The 19,120-nt window shown below is 44.0% G+C and overlaps 1 protein-coding gene across 1 annotated transcript; it reads right to left on the reverse strand.

Moving 5' to 3' along the window:
* Window positions 1-1,416: 1,416 nt before the first annotated feature.
* On the reverse strand, window positions 1,417-19,120 carry LOC110500110 (podocalyxin). Its single transcript, XM_036957393.1, has 8 exons — window positions 18,651-19,120; window positions 4,684-5,421; window positions 4,262-4,476; window positions 4,133-4,159; window positions 3,056-3,188; window positions 2,802-2,845; window positions 2,545-2,667; window positions 1,417-2,384 (listed from the first exon to the last, which is right to left on the reverse strand). The coding sequence occupies exons 1-8, from the start codon at window positions 18,724-18,726 to the stop codon at window positions 2,190-2,192; spliced, it is 1,551 nt and encodes a 516-aa protein (XP_036813288.1). The 5' UTR covers window positions 18,727-19,120; the 3' UTR covers window positions 1,417-2,189.

Here is a 19,120-nt window from a genome sequence, read left to right on the forward strand (position 1 = left end):
TTACCATTGGTGAAAAGTTACAAAAAATACAACACATGTTTGAAATAAGTGTGTTTTTATTGGCAAATCTTTATTGGTATAAGAAAACATGGCTGCCCTGGTCATGATAGACGAGGCACAGCTTCCAGTGTGTCAGACCCCCTGTTGTTTGGCTTCATCAGCAAACAAACCATAAATATATACAATAACTGCTAAATACTTTGGTGAAAAATAAATCTAATACAAGTGAGTGACTGTACACAATAACTAATGACAAACAGTACATAGGAATGTGTAGAATAAGTGGTGGTTTGTTTTGGTGTTGGTTGATTTTACAGCTTAAATATAATTGGGAATTATTGTGTCCATGTGAATTCTACATGAATTTGAATATGTTTTGCCAGAATCACATTGGATATTTAAATACATTTCTATTCAGTTGATTTGACAAAAAATGGTAACAAACAAAAATGAAAATGTGCAGAGGCCTATGTAACAAGTCATCCCTGGTGTTTAACAAATTACCACACAACGTTAACATCAGCAAACAATAACATATGTACAGTTGAAGTCAGAAGTTTACATACACCTTAGCCAAATACATTTAAACTCAGTTTTCCACAATTCCTGACATTTAATCCTAGTAAAAAATACCCTGCCTTAGCTCAGTTAGGATCACCACTTTATTTTAAGAATGTGAAATGTCAATAATAGTAGAGAATGATTTATTTCAGCTTTTATTTCTTTCATCACATTCCCAGTGGGTCAGAAGTTTACATACACTCAATTAGTATTTGGTAGCATTGCCTTTAAATTGTTTAACTTGGTTCAAACATTTCGGGTAGCCTTCCACAAGCTTCCCACAATAAGTTGGGTGAATTTTGGCCCATCCCTCCTGACAGAGCGGGTGTAACTGTGTCAGGATGTAGACCTTGCTCGCACATGCTTTTTCAGTTCTGCCCCAGTTTTATATGGGATTGAGATCGGACCACAAAGTAGATGTCCTAACCGACTTACCAAAACTATAGTTTGTTAACAAGACATTTGTGAAGTGGTTGAAAAATGAGTTTTAATGACTCCAACCTAAGTGTATGTAAACTTCCGACTTCAACTATCTTTAGGGTCCAGCCTCCCTGATAGAGTAACCCCAGTCCTAGACTAAAAAGCCTAGTTGAAAAGGCTCTAAAGTCCAAGGCTTTATCTATGTCCAGGAAACCGGCCCTAGGTAAAGTTCTGTAGAACTTTCAAATGACTATTTACAGTGTTTTTCCCCTTGATATCTGTAGAAGCTCCTGTCCCAGCAGTGTCTCCAGGGACCCCGTTGTTTCACCAGTATATGGCTTCTATACAGCAGCCACTGCCAGGTCGTCAGAGCTGAGATTCACTAGTAGTTTAATTCATTCACCAGGATGATTATTTCACTTTATCCTGAGGTCATTTTCTTTAAATCAATACTATTGAGATTTAACCATAAAGGCAAGTAGTGTTACAGTATTACAAAGTTTCAGCTTCCATTTTCTCTGAAAATATAAGAAAATACTATGTACAGGTGCTCAAGTGTACAATTCAATGCACTTTTGTGGATTACATTGATTACAGCATAAAGAACATGCAGATTTTAGTTCATACACTCCACCCTGAAATATTGGTGGTTTGAGTGTTTGGTTTTCCCAATTAAATCAATAACTATGTAGCGGTACATCAAGTATCTTAAACACTCAATGGCACTTAAAATGGGATTGTGTATGTTTGAGAGTTACATTTCCCAAATATTTATTGAATATCTCCTAAAACTAGGCACAATGTTGATTGGTGTAGTATTCTCCAAATGGCCTGTTACTTTTCCATGGCCACAGCGATGGGACTCAGACACCCGTTTAGGCCGGATGGGTTTCCAGTTTCATCCTCTGGGTGTTATTTTCTCCAGATTTGTCAGGTGGTGTCTGTGTGTTGTTGCCTTGGGTCTGGTTCAATGGGGAGGAACATTAAAAGTGTTGCGGATAGAAATGCATTGCATAGAACTGTCACAATTGTGCGATTTCTCAAATCCCATTATTTAAGGTTGTATATATTCTATATAGAATACATTTCTACCTGCAACGTTTGGAGCTAGAACCCTCTACTAAACAGGGCCCTTGTAACGGTGCAGGGAAGGGAGAGTCAGTTGGTCGAGGGAATATAGTAGCACCCCTGTCTGTTCCGGTCCCCCTCTACAGGTGAGTGTCCTCCTCATCTGGCATGTCTTCTTTGAGCAGGTTGTCGATGGGGACAATCCAGCTGTCGTTGAACTCTCCATTCAGGGCCACCTTCTTCTCCTGCATCTCCTGCTGCACCTCCATCACCTCCAACGTGGGGTTGTCGTGGTAACCGTTCTCCACCGTCTGCATCTCCTCTGTCAGGTGTTGCTGTTGAAAGAAGATAAGGGGAGATTTTGGTGAGGACCCTTCGAAAGCATAGATCAACTATTATTAGTAAGTATTTTAGGAAGAATGTGGACATATCACGGACAGACATTATTGATTGTAGAGTAGTTTGATTTTCAGGTTTGATTTTCTAATGGATTACTTGGTGGTTCTTCCGATAGGACTTGCGGTGGTATGCGGCGTAAAGGGCGAAGCCTACAATCATGGCCAGCAGAGCTCCGCAGGACGCCAAAATGGCAATCAGGGTCATGTTGTCACTTTGTTTCTGACAGAATAGATGAAAAAGTAAATAAAGACCCACTCTGACACGCCTCCCTCCAAATACAACCTTTACTCCAGTTCTCCAGTAGCCCGTTTATGATGACATTCAGGGAGATATGTAGACAATGTTAGACTTACTCTGGTGATTTCCTCATAGTATTGCTGGACGACAGCATTGTCCACTAAAAGAATCAGAGGAAACTTTCATTTACAACTGTTCACTTCTGGTACTTGACCTTGACAGCAATTGGCTCAACCCCTCTCAAATAGTATGTATTCAAAAACACAACTCATACAACCAAGACTAGCATTAGGAAATGGGGTACATTAGGTGTGATCTATTTAATTGCCTTGGAAGCATATGAATAGTGGTGACTGGGTAGTTTACATACCTTTGCCGGTAATTACCACGCTGTCAACGGTGGTTTGTCCGTTGTTCTCTCTCGCAGCCAGAGTACAGTTAGCGTCGTGCATTTGAGACATCAGGTGTCGACACAGCGCCTCCAGGTCCTTCTTCTCATGATTCTGAGAGAAAACAAACACGTTTGTAAGACTCCATCAAGCTTTTCATTAGTTTTAAACTTTTTCTAGTAGATTACGGCAAATGTTTTCATAGTTTATGAACGGGACAAAAAAACAATCAACATGCCTTGTTTAGTGAATCTCAATCTATCTAGCTGATGTAATTTCACCATGACATCATTACAGCCATCACTACAATGCTGGTTGTGGTGAGTCGAGGGAAAGGTCAAAGGTGGGACGTCAGCGTTTCCCGTGCAGTGAGGTGTCAGTTATTCTTGGCCTTTCTGAAGTAGAGCAGCTGTTCATAGTCAGAAAGCGAGGGAGAACGCGAGAGAGGTGTGGGAAAGATGGAATCTAGCGAAATGTCAGGAAGGTTTCCCACTAAGACTTTTTTCCACCCAATGCCTGCAGAATCCTTTTTGATGACATGATGCACTACTTCCTGTCCTGACTTTGGAAACAGAGAAGTGTCGCTCTGTGTTCTGTGTTGAGAATAGACTGTTTATGGGTCAAAACAGACGGTTTGCTTAGATTGTTGACAACATGTCAACTCTGTCTCCAAATGTTTATTGAAAACATAAATATATTTGCACAATGAACAGTTGTTGGTTTGCTAGCAAGTGAATATTTGCCATATTAGAATAGAAATGATATCAGTCAAAATACTTCAAGACATGGTATCAATAAGATACAACGAGCTGAAACGCACCACCTACGATTCCCCACATGGCAGCTTCTTGTCATTGTTGCTAGCCATCTGGCCATCCAGAACCACAACAACACACTGACTTCTGTCCCGTTGATGCATGCACATCATTGTCAGCTAACGGTGCGCTCTAAGATGGATCTAACTGCAGCTGAAGATTTGTCATTACATTTGTCTTTTGACATCGAATGTAAACGCAGGCCTAAACTCGTAAGCAAATCTAGAAAGGAGAAAACCTTACCTCTTCATTTCTTTTGGACATGACAAACTGTAAAAAGCAGAAACAATCACAAAGTTAAGGTCATATTTGTGTTGTGGTTTTTTGAACCAGCCTGACAAGTCTCTTTAAGTAAAAGTCTTTCTGTCCTACCATAAAGCTCATGGGAGGACTTGTGGTAGTGGCCGTCGTGGTTGTAGTCTCAGCCATGGTTGTTAACACCATTCCTCCCTGTGCACGGGTTGTGGTGATAGCAAAACTGCTTCCTGAACCCACAGGGCTGGATGTGGAAGGTTGCTGGGATGGAGAGGACGACCTTGACCATGGGGTTGTAAGGATTGGAGTATGTCGCCTACCCACCGGTGTGACTGTTTCAAGAAGCATAAATAAGAGAATGGACAATTTTGTCAGTGGAATATTCTTTCACTTCCATCATGTAATCACACATGACCGCATATGAACATGTATGAGGTGCATGTTATAAGAACTGTTCAGCTTTTAGACTACAGCCAAACTCTATGCTGGGTGAGTGATAGGTGTTTTGAGGTGAAATGGTGGTGGAGGTAGAGACTCGCCTGCAGTGAAGTGAGGCGTTCCGGCGGAGCTAGTGGTGGTCTGGGTGTGGGTTCCTGAGGAGCTAGTGGTGGTCTGGGTGTGGGTTCCTGAGGAGCTAGTGGTGGTCTGGGCGTCGGTTCCGGTGGAGCTAGTGGTGTTCTGGGCGTTGGTTCCGGTGGAGCTAGTGGTGGTCTGGGCGTCGGTTCCGGTGGAGCTAGTGGTGTTCTGGGCGTCGGTTCCGGTGGAGCTAGTGGTGGTCTGGGAGAGGGTTCCTGAGGAGCTAGTGAATTGCACGGTAGTGTGGGTTCCGGTGGAGCTAGTGGTGGTCTGGGCGTCGGTTCCGGTGGAGCTAGTGATGGTCTGGGCGTCGGTTCCGGTGGAGCTAGTGGTGTTCTGGGCGTCGGTTCCGGTGGAGCTAGTGGTGGTCTGGGCGTCGGTTCCTGTGAAGCTAGTGGTGGTCTGGGCGTCGGTTCCAGTGGAGCTAGTGGGGGTCTGGGTGTGGGTTCCGGTGGAGCTAGTGGAGTCCAGTCCAGCAGTAGTCATGGTGGTGGACTCCACATTACCACTGGACCTCCCAGCGGTAAAGGTGCTCAACGCCGCCCCACTTGGTACGGTAAGGTCGGCTAGTGTAGTCCCGGGCCCATTGATTAGACTGGAGGAGGTAACTGTATGGGTGGGTCCATTTTGTGTGGAGTTGGGGGCCGAAGAGATAAAGGTTGTTTGTATTGGATCAGCATGAGTACAGTGAAGTAGAAAACCTGGAGTGAACAGATATAAAACAGAATTAACGGTTTCATCTAAAACAAATATTACATATGCCTAACTAAATGTAATCTACTTGGCATTTTTTCCATTTAAATTGAGCCATCTCTAGAACATGGTCCATCGTCCATGTGGGCTGCATACAGTTTTATACATATTTTGTATTTCCAAGAGAATATCAGCGATGAGATATTGAGGAGCCTCTGTGGTGAACTCTGTGTAAACCTGTTGTGGTTTATTTCCTTCTCTCCAGACAGCTGTACAGTAGTCGTTCTCTTTGTTTCTCTATTTATAGTAAACAGGACAGGATGCTCCACACAATAACCTAGGAAGTACCACACCCAACCTATGGGCTTGCCCTAGCGCACCGTAAACAATCCTGGACCACGTTCTTAGGCTGGGACCCTAGGGATTTAGAACAACGGCTTCTATAGGATCCTCAACCTACACACACACGTAACACCATAGCATTAGGACGACTACTTGCTTCCTCATACTCAGTCATACACATACCTGGGTGGACAGTCACACACTAAAAACACTCATACCTCTCTTATCTCACATGTTCATACACTGCTCAAAAAAATAAAGGGAACACTAAAATAACACATCCTAGATCTGAATGAATTAAATATTCTTATTAAATATGTTTTTCATTACATAGTTGAATGTGCTGACAACAGAATCACACAAAAATGTGCCTGTATGACCTCCCTACAATGCCTGGGCATGCTCCTGATGAGGTGGCGGATGGTCTCCTGAGGGATCTCCTCCCAGACCTGGACTAAAGCATCCGCCAACTCCTGGACAGTCTGTGGTGCAACGTGGCATTGGTGGATGGAGCGAGACATGATGTCCCAGATGTGCTCAATTGGATTCAGGTCTGGGGAACGGGCGGGCCATTCCATAGCATCAATGCCTTCCTCATGCAGGAACTGCTGACACACTCCAGCCACATGAGGTCTAGCATTGTCTTGCATTAGGAGGAACCCAGGGCCAACCGCACTAGCATATGGTCTCACAAGGGGTCTGAGGATCTCATCTCGGTACCTAATGGCAGTCAGGCTACCTCTTGCGAGCACATGGAGGGCTGTGCGGCCCCCCAAACCCCCACCTGTGGACGTTGGGCCCTCATACCAACCTCATGGAGTCTGTTTCTGACCGTTTGAGCAGACACATGCACATTTGTGGCCTGCTGGAGGTCATTTTGCAGGGCTCTGGCAGTGCTCCTCCTGCTCCTCCTTGCACAAAGGCGGAGGTAGCGGTCCTGCTGCTGGGTTGTTGCCCTCCTACGGCCTCCTCCACGTCTCCTGATGTACTGGCCTGTCTCCTGGTAGCGCCTCCATGCTCTGGACACTACGCTGACAGACACAGCAAACCTTCTTGCCACATCTCGCATTGATGTGCCATCCTGGATGAGCTGCACTACCTGAGCCACTTGTGTGGGTTGTAGACTCCGTCTCATGCTACCACTAGAGTGAAAGCACCGCCAGCATTCAAAAGTGACCAAAACATCAGCCAGGAAGCATAGGAACTGAGAAGTGGTCTTTGGTCACCACCTGCAGAACCACTCCTTTATTGGGGGTGTCTTGCTAATTGCCTATAATTTTCACCTGTTGTCTATTCCATTTGCACAACAGCATGTGAAATGTATTGTCAATCAGTGTTGCTTCCTAAGTGGACAGTTTGATTTCACAGAAGTGTGATTGACTTGGAGTTAGATTGTGTTGTTTAAGTGTTCCCTTTATTACATTACCAACACACTGCACACTAAATAGCATACATTTCAAAGGCAGCATACCCTGTCACTTCATATAGGGCTGCATAATTAATCGAATTCACATCGAAATTGCAATACTGTCGTGCATTATTCATGTCGCAAGAAGATTCATATCGCATGCAATATTTTTGAAACACCGCTCAGCCATGTGTAGTGTCTGTTTTTATAGTTTACTTGTGGCTGCTTCCCACTCACACAAGCCCCGCCCCATCAAGCAGCGCAGCTCCTCCTCCTATTTAGATTCACTATAAGTTTGCATGCTGTTCTGTTAGGTCAAATGCAGTCAACAGATTGTTCCAAACAACAACAATGACACTTTTTTGCTTTTTAATATAAATCATTCTGTTTCTAGGATTCCAACAGTTCACCCAAGTGTTTTCATCTACAGGTAACTGCCAAAATAAAGGAAACACCTGAGTAAATGACAGATAGAAAGTATATGTAAAGCAGGTGCTTCCACACAGGTGTGGTTCCTGAGTTAATTAAGCGATTAACAACCCATCATGCTTAGTGTCATCAGAGAGTAAGAGGTCGAAGCAGTTTTACTCCACCCAAAATCTGTCCACGAAAATAAGCCCACGACGTGAGTAATTATTTTATGGAGGTCAATGAGAGTGTGTCGAATTTGGTCAACAAAAATGCAATTGGTAATGTGATACGTGAGGCTTATTTGACCGAATAGAAGTTTCATAATGGTTAGGTTGACAGAGTGAGACAGTCAATGTCTAGATAGACAATAGATAGAACGAGCAACTGATGAGACCGATTTGCTTAACTGCCGGTTAATTTTCTCCATTTCGCTCTAGAGACTAGTTTTTATCGGCTCTCAAAGAAAATACTTTGTTTATATGCATTGTTACTTTTTTCTAAACTCCTCTAATTGTCAGAAAAGTGTTTTTACATTTTTTGTGCTATGTCTACTGCACTGATATATGTGGCATTTCGGCAACTTACCCAAAAACGATTATATTTGAGTTGCGCCTGTTGTCATAGAAATACAGTGCATTCGGAAAGTATTCAGACTCCTTCCCCTTTTCCACATTTTGTTATGTTATAGCCTTATTCTAAAATGGATTAAATATTTTTTTCTCCATCAATCTACACACAATATACCCCATAATGACAAAGCAAAAACAGGTTTATAGAAATTGTTGCAAATTTATTACAAATAAAAAACAGATACTTAAGTATTCAGACCCTTTGCTATAAGAATCAAAATTAAGCTCAGGTGCATCCTTTTTCCATTGATCATCCTTGAGATGTTTCTACAACTTGATTGGAGTCCACCTGTGGTAAATTCAATTGATTGGACATGATTTGGAAAGGAACACACCTTTCTATGTAAGGTCCCACATTTTACAGTGAATGTTGGAGCAAAAACCAAGCCATGAGGTCGAAGGAATTGTCCGTAGAGCTCAGAGACAGGATTGTGTCATGGCACAGATCTGGGGAGGGGTACCAAAACATTTCTGCAGCATTAAAGTTCCCCAAGAACACAGTGGGCTCCATCATTCTTAAATGGAAGAAGTTAGGAACCACCAAGACTCTTACTAGAGCTGGCCTCCCGGCCGAATTAAGCAATCAGGGGAGAGGGGCCTTGGTCAGGGATGTGACCAAGAACCCAAGGGTCACTCTGACAGAGCTCTAGAGTTCCTCTGTGGAGATGGGAAAGCCTTCCAGAAGGACAACCATCTCTGCAGCACTCCACCAATCAGGCCTTTATGGTAGAGTGGCCAGACGGAAGCCACTCCTCAGTAAAATGCACATGACAGCCTTCTTGGAGTTTGCCAAAAGGCACCAAAAAGACTCTCAGGTCATGAGAAACAAGATTCTCTGGTCTGATGAAACCATGTGTCGCTTCTGGAGGAAACCTGGCACCATCCCTACAGTGAAGCATGGTGGTGGCAGCATCATGCTGTGTGGATGTTTAGCGGTGGCAGGGACTGGGAGACTAGTCAGGATCAAGGGAAAGATGAACGGAGCATAAAAAGAGATATTTGATGAAAACCTGCTCCAGAGCGCTCAGGACCTCAGACTGGGGCAAAGGTTCACCTTCCAACAGGACAACGACCCTAAGTACACACCCAACACAATGCAGGAGTGGCTTCGGGACAAGTCCCTGAATGACCTTGAGTGGCCCAGCCAGAGCCCTGACTTGAACCCAATCAAACATCTCCGGAGAGACCTGAAAATAGCTGTGCAGTGACACTCCTCATCTAACCTGACATGGCTTGAGAGGATCTGCAGAGAAGAATGGGTGAAACTCCCCAAATACAGGTGTGCCAAGCTTGTAGCGTCATATCCAAGAAGACTCGAGGCTGTAATCGCTGCCAAAGATGCTTCAACAAAGTACTGATTAAAGGGTATGAATACTTATGTAAATGAGAGACCTGAAAATAGGATGTAAAGATGTAAATCCTGACATGGTGGGTTGTCATGGTGATTAATCGTGGTTGTCGGGGGCAACGGAGACAATGTCTAAAACAGCCTCTTATCGGTGTCTGATAAGAGGCTGTTTTAGAGGGGTGGTGGAGGAGGGGAGAGGTAAAACCTTGTTGTCTCCATCTCTTCCTTTTGACAGGCAGCCTAAACTGTGGCTGCCATCCTAAACTGCAGACACGCCAATTGTTATCAGGCTCCATTAAGCAGCTTAGTAGTCACTATGAGGAGAGAACCCAGAGACACGGACAGCTCTATAGGAGGGGGAAACTCTGAATCCTCCCCCTGGGCCCAGCCTGTTTTTTACACTCCTGGTAATGTCCCCTGGCAGCTAGTGAAAGGGGGCTGCTTCAGCATTGGCAATGTCCCCTGGTAGCTAGTGAAAGGAGGTTGCTTCAGCATTGGTAATGCCCCCTTGTGGCTCAACCTGGTCTCAGAGCATTTCGTATTATTCTTTACGTAAATACAAGACACCACATTAATTTTGATATGTTACGAATTATGAATCATAAATGTTACGAATTTGCGGAACGTACAATATGTTAGGATAAAAGTTAGATAAAATGGTTAGGGCAGGGTTAACGAACATGCTAAGTGGTTGCAAAGTAGCTAAAAAGTAGTAAGTAGTTTGCTACATTTGCTAATTAGCTAAAATGCTAAAACGACCAACCACCCTCCGCTCGTTTTTGCTTTAATAAGTAACCTTCTCTCTTATGTAACCATACCAAATGTAACATATCAGACTAATTTCAGTGTCCCAGATTTATATTTACTATGTTACGTCTAGTCTATGAGACCAGGCTGGGTAGCTCGAGAAAGGAGGCTGCTTCAACATTGTAGTCTAACAGGTGGAAGTATCCCAGCAGGACTGAATGACAATGAAAAAAATGTGTTTTACAGACAGTATTTATTTGCTACATTTTTTGACAGCTTTTGAAAATGTGTAAGTCAGGAGTGATACAGTTCATTTCTGGCATACACTATACAATGTCTTGGGAGTGGACTGTTCTAAACATCTGTACTGATCATGCAGATATTCCATGTACAGTATGTATTTGACCTGGGACTGGTGAACTGCTCCTGTGATTTCCACACAGTGTTCTGCCTCTGAGACTCTGTGTTGTTGTGAGACGTGTGTCTCTATCTGTCTGCACCACTATCTCCCCTCCTCTACCTCCTCTAGCTGTGGTGTCATATTTTGGAGTGACCCTCTTTGACCCCATCTGTCACCCAGGTGTCTGTTTCTTAACAGGTGACAGCAGCACCCCTGAGTCTGACACGCACACACACACACACACGCACACGCACACACGCACACACGCACACTCACACACACACACACACACACTCACACACACACACACACACACACACACACCACCAGGATGGCACCTATAGTCTCTCAAAAACATGAATTCCTTAAAATGACCCCCCCTCCCAGAGAAAGGAGGGGGGGGGGGCAGGAGAGGGAATGGAAAGTTCCATCTCCATAGCTTCCCTTTCCTCGGCCATAGGCTCCCTTGTTGTAACTCATAGAACACACCAGAGCAGGTTCATGTATACCACAGTAGGATTACATTACTTTCCCCATGAGTATTGGATGTCTGTCTGTGACTACACAGCATAACTGGGCCAACACAGACTGACCTGCAGCCAGGTCTTATTAGCCTCTTCCTCTACCAGGCTATTATTAAGATGGATCGCTAGGTCATTGGGTCCGGTTACGTCCTGTTGGGTCTGCTACTACAGTGGCCTGTCTCTCTCCCACGGGGTGGGGACCCGGTGTCCCGGACCCTCTCAGGGCCAGACGGTAGTCAGAGGGTGTGAGAACCGACCCCAGGGTCCTTCCTGTTGACTCTGTTATGCAATAAGTTATGGGCTTCTTTGCTCTCTCAATGTGTGTGTGTGTAGCACATGGGGATGTGTGGCTCAGTTGGTAGAGCGTGACGCTTGCAACACCAGGGTTGTGGGTTTGAATCCCATGGGGGACCAGTATGAATAAAAGCAAACACTCGCTCTGGTTAAGAGCGTCTGCTAAATGACTAAAATGTAAATGTGTGAAACTTCCTCCTCAGCCTGAAGTGTCCCTACTCACACCACCTTCCTTCACATGTGTGCATGACTTAAACACAGAGAGCATGAAACACTCTACACACACCCTGCTCTGACTCAAGACTAACAGAGACACAGACAGAAACCCAGTAAAATACAGTCAGTTACTCCCAGATCTTCAAGATGGAAATGCAACAAGATGATGATAAGGCCTCTAAATGCCATTTACCATAGGGTTGAGTTCTTCAACTTCCCCAGTGTTTGCGTTCCTAACTCATGCCTGTGACAGTGTTACGGCTTGGCCTGTCCCACTGTGACTAACGAGTCAGTAATGGGGTCAGAGGGGTGTCTCCCTCTCCCCTGCCCTCCCCACAGGGGGTCCTGTTGTTGGGTCCCGGCGGGCGTCAAGCACAATCATTGTTTAGTGTGAGAGCCTCCATCCGTACACAGTTAAAGCAGAATGACAATCGGCCTGGAGGGTGGAGACTTGTTGAATTGTCCTGCCTTCCTGACAGCCATATTGTAAAAATAACCTCTGGGCCCCAGGCCCCACACAGACTACTACTGGTAGAGGGAGGGGAGCAGAGGCTTATGGCGACCCGCCTGGGCACCATCAGTTAACATCTTAAAAATAAAAAGAGCCTTTCTTTATGCTGAGTCCTAAGGGTGTGTGTCTGCCGGTCTACTTTGTGTTCTGGCATGGGTATGTGATCCTGTCTAGCTGTGTGTGTATTAATCTCTGTCCCTGCATGTGTGCCAGCCAGGCCATCCCATAATAAGGCCAGATTTATGTGCGTCTGAGCGTGAACATCCACCATGTGCTGCCAGTGGCAGGAGAGTAAATAAATAAATGTAGCTATCCCTCCCCAGCCCCGGACGCACAAAGCCACCCTGTTAAGTGGGTGACGGCCCACACAAAAGCCTGGCTTGCCCCGCGTTCGGCTCTGCCAGGAGGGGGTTACTCCCTCAACCCCGGCCCCCTGCTGCGGCCCAGGCTTTTTAGGAGCCCAGTAGTCCCCCGCCTTCCTGGGGTGTCCCATTGAGAGGGGTAATTCAGATTTGGAACTGGGGGAGGGAAGGGAGATGAAGGGAAGAGAAAAAGAGGAGGGAGGCCGTCTTTACACAGTACTTATCCAATAGGCTCCTCCGTTAAGGAGAGGGGCTGTGAATGTAAAATCACTGTATGAATAGAAGGGAGAAAGCGGGAATGGGGAATAGGGGAGGTGGGTAGAGGAGAGTGAGGGTGGAAAAGGGGTGTTGGTCTCTGTCTGATGGTGTAAATTGTATTTTTTATTTTGTTTAACCTTTTATTTAACTGTCTGTGACTCCACAGCATAACTGACATTCTGAAGATTATTAGTTGCCACACGGCGTGGGTTCACACACCCAAACATAGACACATTTCTAGTGCTGTGATGCCAGGGTGATGGGTTAGTTTGTGTCTATGTTGAGCTGTGGTGTGCACATATGGTCCAGCACTTGTACAGGACTTTAGTCTATAGAGGTCTGGGTCGTTCCACAAAATTAGTTCCTTTTTGGTAGTGTAACTTAGTGAATGAAAAAGTGTTTGATTTCACCTAATCTAACATTCCGTCATGAACAGCAATTTAATAAATGTTTTAATTGAGATTAAATCATTTAAATATATATATATATATATATATATATATATATATATATATTAAGCGCCTACTAAGTGACAAATAAATGAACAGGGTTGACGATTTAGTCATAAATCAGCCATAAATCCCAATGCCAGTGTTGTTAAAACAGTTCTATCCTGTCTATCTACGGGTAACAGGCTAGACATGTTATGCTCAACATGCTTTTCCACTAGAAAATACACTATGATTTTACAAATGTTCATTTAGAAAAGATTCACAAAGGAATAGTTTCACCGTATTAAAACGAGAGTTCAGTTCACGTAACAGGGATGACCTTGAAATGAGGGACAGTTTCCCCCCCCCCCCCCCCCCCTTAAAATGATTCACTAATCACATGAATAAATACTATCATACTATCAGCAAACCATCTGTTGGTTTGCAACTGCTTGTTAAGGTGAGGGTTAGCTTTAGAATAAGGGTTAGGATAGGGGTTATTAAGGGTTAAAGGTTAGTAGATAGTTGAAATGTTACAGATGGACTATTCAAATAAAGTGTTACCAAGCTTGGAAAAATGTTGGGGGTTAAGTGGGTCAAAATCTTGAGGGACATGTCAAAATGCAACATTTTGGTACTTTATTCATAATAAAAATCGAATTCATTGAATGTTCCATGTGGTCTATATTAATAGGCACTACATTTTAAAGAGACATCCGGAACTTTGTCGACTACCTAAGTATTTTTTAAAACCTCCCGCCTTGGGCTGGATGTGCCAATGTGTAGTTCACGCATGCATAATCTATTAGCAGAATTACTGTTATATCTCAATTAGCCATGAAATCCCTAGTTTGAAAGCTTCTGGAAGCTGTGTGGCACCATTTTGAGTGCTGCAAGATTGGCCAGCCCATAAGTTGCACAGTGAAATAAGGCTGGCCCTGGTCTGCCCAGCGTTATCCAATGAGGCACATAATATGATGTACAGTGCCTTGCGAAAGTATTCGGCCCCCTTGAACTTTGCGACCTTTTGCCACATTTCAGGCTTCAAACATAAAGATATAAAACTGTATTTTTTTGTGAAGAATCAACAACAAGTGGGACACAATCACGAAGTGGAACGACATTTATTGGATATTTCAAACTTTTTTAGCAAATCAAAAACTGAAAAATTGGGCGTGCAAAATTATTCAGCCCCTTTACTTTCAGTGCAGCAAACTCTCTCCAGAAGTCAGTGAGGATCTCTGAATGATCCAATGTTGACCTAAATGACTAATGATGATAAATACAATCCACCTGTGTGTAATCAAGTCTCCGTATAAATGCACCTGCACTGTGATAGTCTCAGAGGTCCGTTAAAAGCGCAGAGAGCATCATGAAGAACAAGGAACACACCAGGCAGGTCCAAGATACGGTTGTGAAGAAGTTTAAAGCCGGATTTGGATACAAAAAGATTTCCCAAGCTTTAAACATCCCAAGGAGCACTGTGCAAGCGATAATATTGAAATGGAAGGAGTATCAGACCACTGCAAATCTACCAAGACCTGGCCGTCCCTCTAAACTTTCAGCTCATACAAGGAGAAGACTGATCAGAGATGCAGCCAAGAGGCCCATGATCACTCTGGATGAACTGCAGAGATCTACAGCTGAGGTGGGAGACTCTTTCCATAGGACAACAATCAGTCGTATATTGCACAAATCTGGCCTTTATGGAAGAGTGGCAAGAAGAAAGCCATTTCTTAAAGATATCCATAAAAAGTGTTGTTTAAAGTTTGCCACAAGCCACCTGGGAGACACACCAAACATGTGGAAGAAGGTGCTCTGGTCAGATGAAACCAAAATTGAACTTTTTGGCAATAATGCAAAACGTTATGTTTGGCGTAAAAGCAACACAGCTGAACACACCATCCCCACTGTCAAACATGGTGGTGGCAGCATCATGGTTTGGGCCTGCTTTTCTTCAGCAGGGACAGGGAAGATGGTTAAAATTGATGGGAAGATGGATGGAGCCAAATACAGGACCAATCTGGAAGAAAACCTGATGGAGTCTGCAAAAGACCTGAGACTGGGACGGAGATTTGTCTTCCAACAAGACAATGATCCAAAACATAAAGCAAAATCTACAATGGAATGGTTCAAAAATAAACATATCCAGGTGTTAGAATGGCCAAGTCAAAGTCCAGACCTGAATCCAATCGAGAATCTGTGGAAAGAACTGAAAACTGCTGTTCACAAATGCTCTCCATCCAACCTCACTGAGCTCGAGCTGTTTTGCAAGGAGGAATGGGAAAAAATGTCAGTCTCTCGATGTGAAAAACTGATAGAGACATACCCCAAGCGACTTACAGCTGTAATCGCAGCAAAAGGTGGCGCTACAAAGTATTAACTTAAGGGGGCTGAATAATTTTGCACGCCCAATTTTTTAGTTTTTTTTTGTTAAAAAAGTTTGAAATATCCAATAAATGTCGTTCCACTTCATGATTGTGTCCCACTTGTTGTTGATTCTTCACAAAAAAATACAGTTTTATATCTTTATGTTTGAAGCCTGAAATGTGGCAAAAGGTCGCAAAGTTCAAGGGGGCCGAATACTTTCGCAAGGCACTGTAGTATACCATTTTCGGGGACCCATTTTTGCTCTTGTGCGCTACTTTCAGAACTACTGGGTAAAAAGTATGCAAATCTTCCAGAAGTTCTATTTTAATATAACAGGTTTTTACTACTTAAAATATCAAAGGAACTCATTTCGACCCGTCTATTGTCTTTAGTCCTGTGTGTTGGCTGGCTTTGAGCTATACTAAGCTATGTAGTATGCTATTAATCTATTGTCTTTAGTCCTGTGTGTTGGCTGGCTTTGAGCTAAACTAAGCTATGTAGTATGCTATTAATCTATTGTCTTTAGTCCTGTGTGTTGGCTGGCTTTGAGCTAAACTAAGCTATGTAGTATGCTATTAATCTATTGTCAGTAAATACATTAGGCAAGGAATGTTGGTAGACAACAGTGTGGAATAGTTGACATCATGGAGGAGGTTGGAGTGATATAGTGGTCACCGACACTTCACTTAAGGCCAACTCTTTGACACACACACACACACACACACATACATATACACACACACACACACACACACACACACATACACACATGTTTTGTTTGCTTGGCTCTTATTAAGAAACATCCGCTCTCTGTTTTCTTAGAGGCAAAGTAGAAGGGAGTTGCCAGCCATGGCAGAGAAAGGAGTGTGAGGAGAGAGTGAAGGTGGGAGGGAGAGACCTTGTACATGTGTGTTCCTGTATGTGTGATATGAGAGACATGAAGCAGGGAGGCGGTAGAAGGGAGGAGGGGAGCTGAGTGAAGGTCTGTGATGCATGGTGCCAGCCACTGGACATGTAGGAGTGTAGGCAGCTCTGGGGTGAAGATAGAGGTGGAGCTTTATCATCCACATCAGACAGTGATGAATCACAAGGCTTTACTACACTTACTCCCTAGAGGAACGGGAAGCCTCCCTCTCCTGTACTGTTCCCCAACGCTGCTGTTTAAAACCCCAATCCCCTGAATGTCGATAGTGGATCTAAATCCCCTGGCTGCCTCTGAAATGGCACCGGCCATTACAATGCATTACTTTTGACCAGCGCTGTAATGGGCCCTGACCACATTACAATGCATTACTTTTGACCAGCGCTGTAATGGGCCCTGACCACATTACAATGTACTACTTATGGACGGTCCATAGGGCTCAGGTCAAAAAGTAGTGGCCTATAGAGGTAATGGAGTGTCATTTCAGACGCAAAGCCTGTTTATTGTCCTGTTTCCCCACACTTTTATTAGGTGAATTTCCAGGGGAGTGAAGGAGTGAGGACTCCGTCTCCCTGTCCTTGCATTTGAGTGAACCAGGCTGTGTGTGCGTGTGAGGAGACGGTGGGAGCTCACAGCCGACTCCTCTCAGGATGGGAATATGGTGCCACACCTTCCTTTGGAACAGGGATGTTGTTAAAGGGTTTTTCCTATCTATTGTTCTCCGCTAGCGCTCTCCCATAAGCTAGGCATAGGGAGGATAGCCGTGGCTGCCAAGCCGCGTCCCGATCATAACAAAGATCCTGGCTGGGTTTACCTTTTAGGAAAACACATGACATGACCTTCATGAGCCCAAATGGAGGATGTAAAGGACTGGGAAGTGGTGTGTGTGGGGTAGGCTCTGGAAGGATATGGTCTGGTATATTCAACCTTTTCTTTTAACTTTTTTCAACCTTTTCTTTTAATAGCACTATGGTTAGTTTGCAGATTGAACATGTTTCATTATATCATAAATGAATGGTTTGTGTTCTATCAAATGGTAATGGAGGTTGGTTTGTATCCAAAGAGGACATTATTTTTATTAGTGCCTAAATGCTTGGTAATAATGCTTGTCAAGTTAGTTTTAGGCCTAACTCATTATGTGGTCTAAAAAAGTTTTGGAAAAAGGGCTGACCGTGAACATCCAGTCTGTTTTTGCTCGGCGACAAAAAACAAAAGCCTCTACTTTTCATTAATTTACAGTGGAAAGAGGCAGGTGCGACCTGCGCGTAATTAAAGAATAACACTCTGCCTCACCATTAGGCATGAGGGTCGTCTCGAGCAGGTCACGGGGGCACTTCATTATGCGGTCCCGTCGTCTCCCTCACGGCCTCCCGGCTCTTGAGCACAGTATGAGGAGAGGACCCGGGCGTGAAGAGGGGGCAGATGTTTCAGCTGCGCGGCCCTGGCACTGACTCCCCGGTGCCACTCCCTCAGGTGCCAGTCTCTGCCTCGCACTTACAGTGCAACTCCCCCCCCCCCCCCCACCCCCACTCACTCCTCGATACCGAAATTAGAGCAGCATGTTGTGAAAGCGCGCAGCTGGTATAGACTCTCACTAGTATTGGTGGGATAGAGGGCTAATAAGATAATGGTTTAATAGGAATTACATTTTTTTATTTTTGTATTACTTCCAAGCAACAATATGTCAATCATATAGACGGAATATAACGAAAACGATTTCATTTTTAATGGAAATTCCATTCCATTTTGTTTTACAGATTTACTGATTAGGCTACAAACTTCCGTGCACCATTAACTGTAGGCTATTGATGTGCGCACCTGTTGCTGAGGAGAAACACAGACAACTCTCATTATCAACATTGTTTTATTTAGTTGTTTTTCTTTTATTATGAATTGATAAATGATGATACCAAATGTGATCTCCTATGTTAACTTCTCTCATTGAATGTCTTCAGTTGCTCAAATAAAGGAAAGGTGGTGATGGGGTCTTGTGGGTCCCCAAAAATAAAACCAACTTTGATCAAATGAAATAAAATAAATAAAATACAAAGAATAGACACTTACCAAGTGGAAGAAGTGCCCACGTGATTCGCATTTTCGTTTCCATTCTGTTTTTTTTTTTTACGAAACTTTGTTTCATTCAGTGTTGCTGCAGCACTCAATCCGTGGTTTTAGGTATTCAGAATGTTGAATAAAAGTAGCGGATTCTTGCTGGAGACGCCGGTCCGTCACGCCTATCTCATTGAATTTGTATTTGAAGTAAATTATTTTCCCAAAGTTATTGTTTTGCTGAAAGCTAAGAATGCTTTTGTTTGTCGCTTCTCCCCTTCTTTTCTCCCCCTCTCTGAGTCGGGAATTTGGGGGAAAGTTTTTAACCGGTCTCCTTGGCTGCACTGATTGTGTTGTCGTTGCTGGCTCCCTCTCCCGGAGTGGCTTGAAAACGTATTGTGCTTTCAAAGTGCAAGCCCCGTGGCCAGTCCAGACCCCAGTCTTCTTTACAAGTGTTCAGCTGTTACTCACAGGCCCATGGCACT

The sequence above is a fragment of the Oncorhynchus mykiss genome, chromosome 21 (assembly GCF_013265735.2).
Source record: "Oncorhynchus mykiss isolate Arlee chromosome 21, USDA_OmykA_1.1, whole genome shotgun sequence".
NCBI classification, from domain to species: Eukaryota; Metazoa; Chordata; class Actinopteri; order Salmoniformes; family Salmonidae; genus Oncorhynchus; species Oncorhynchus mykiss.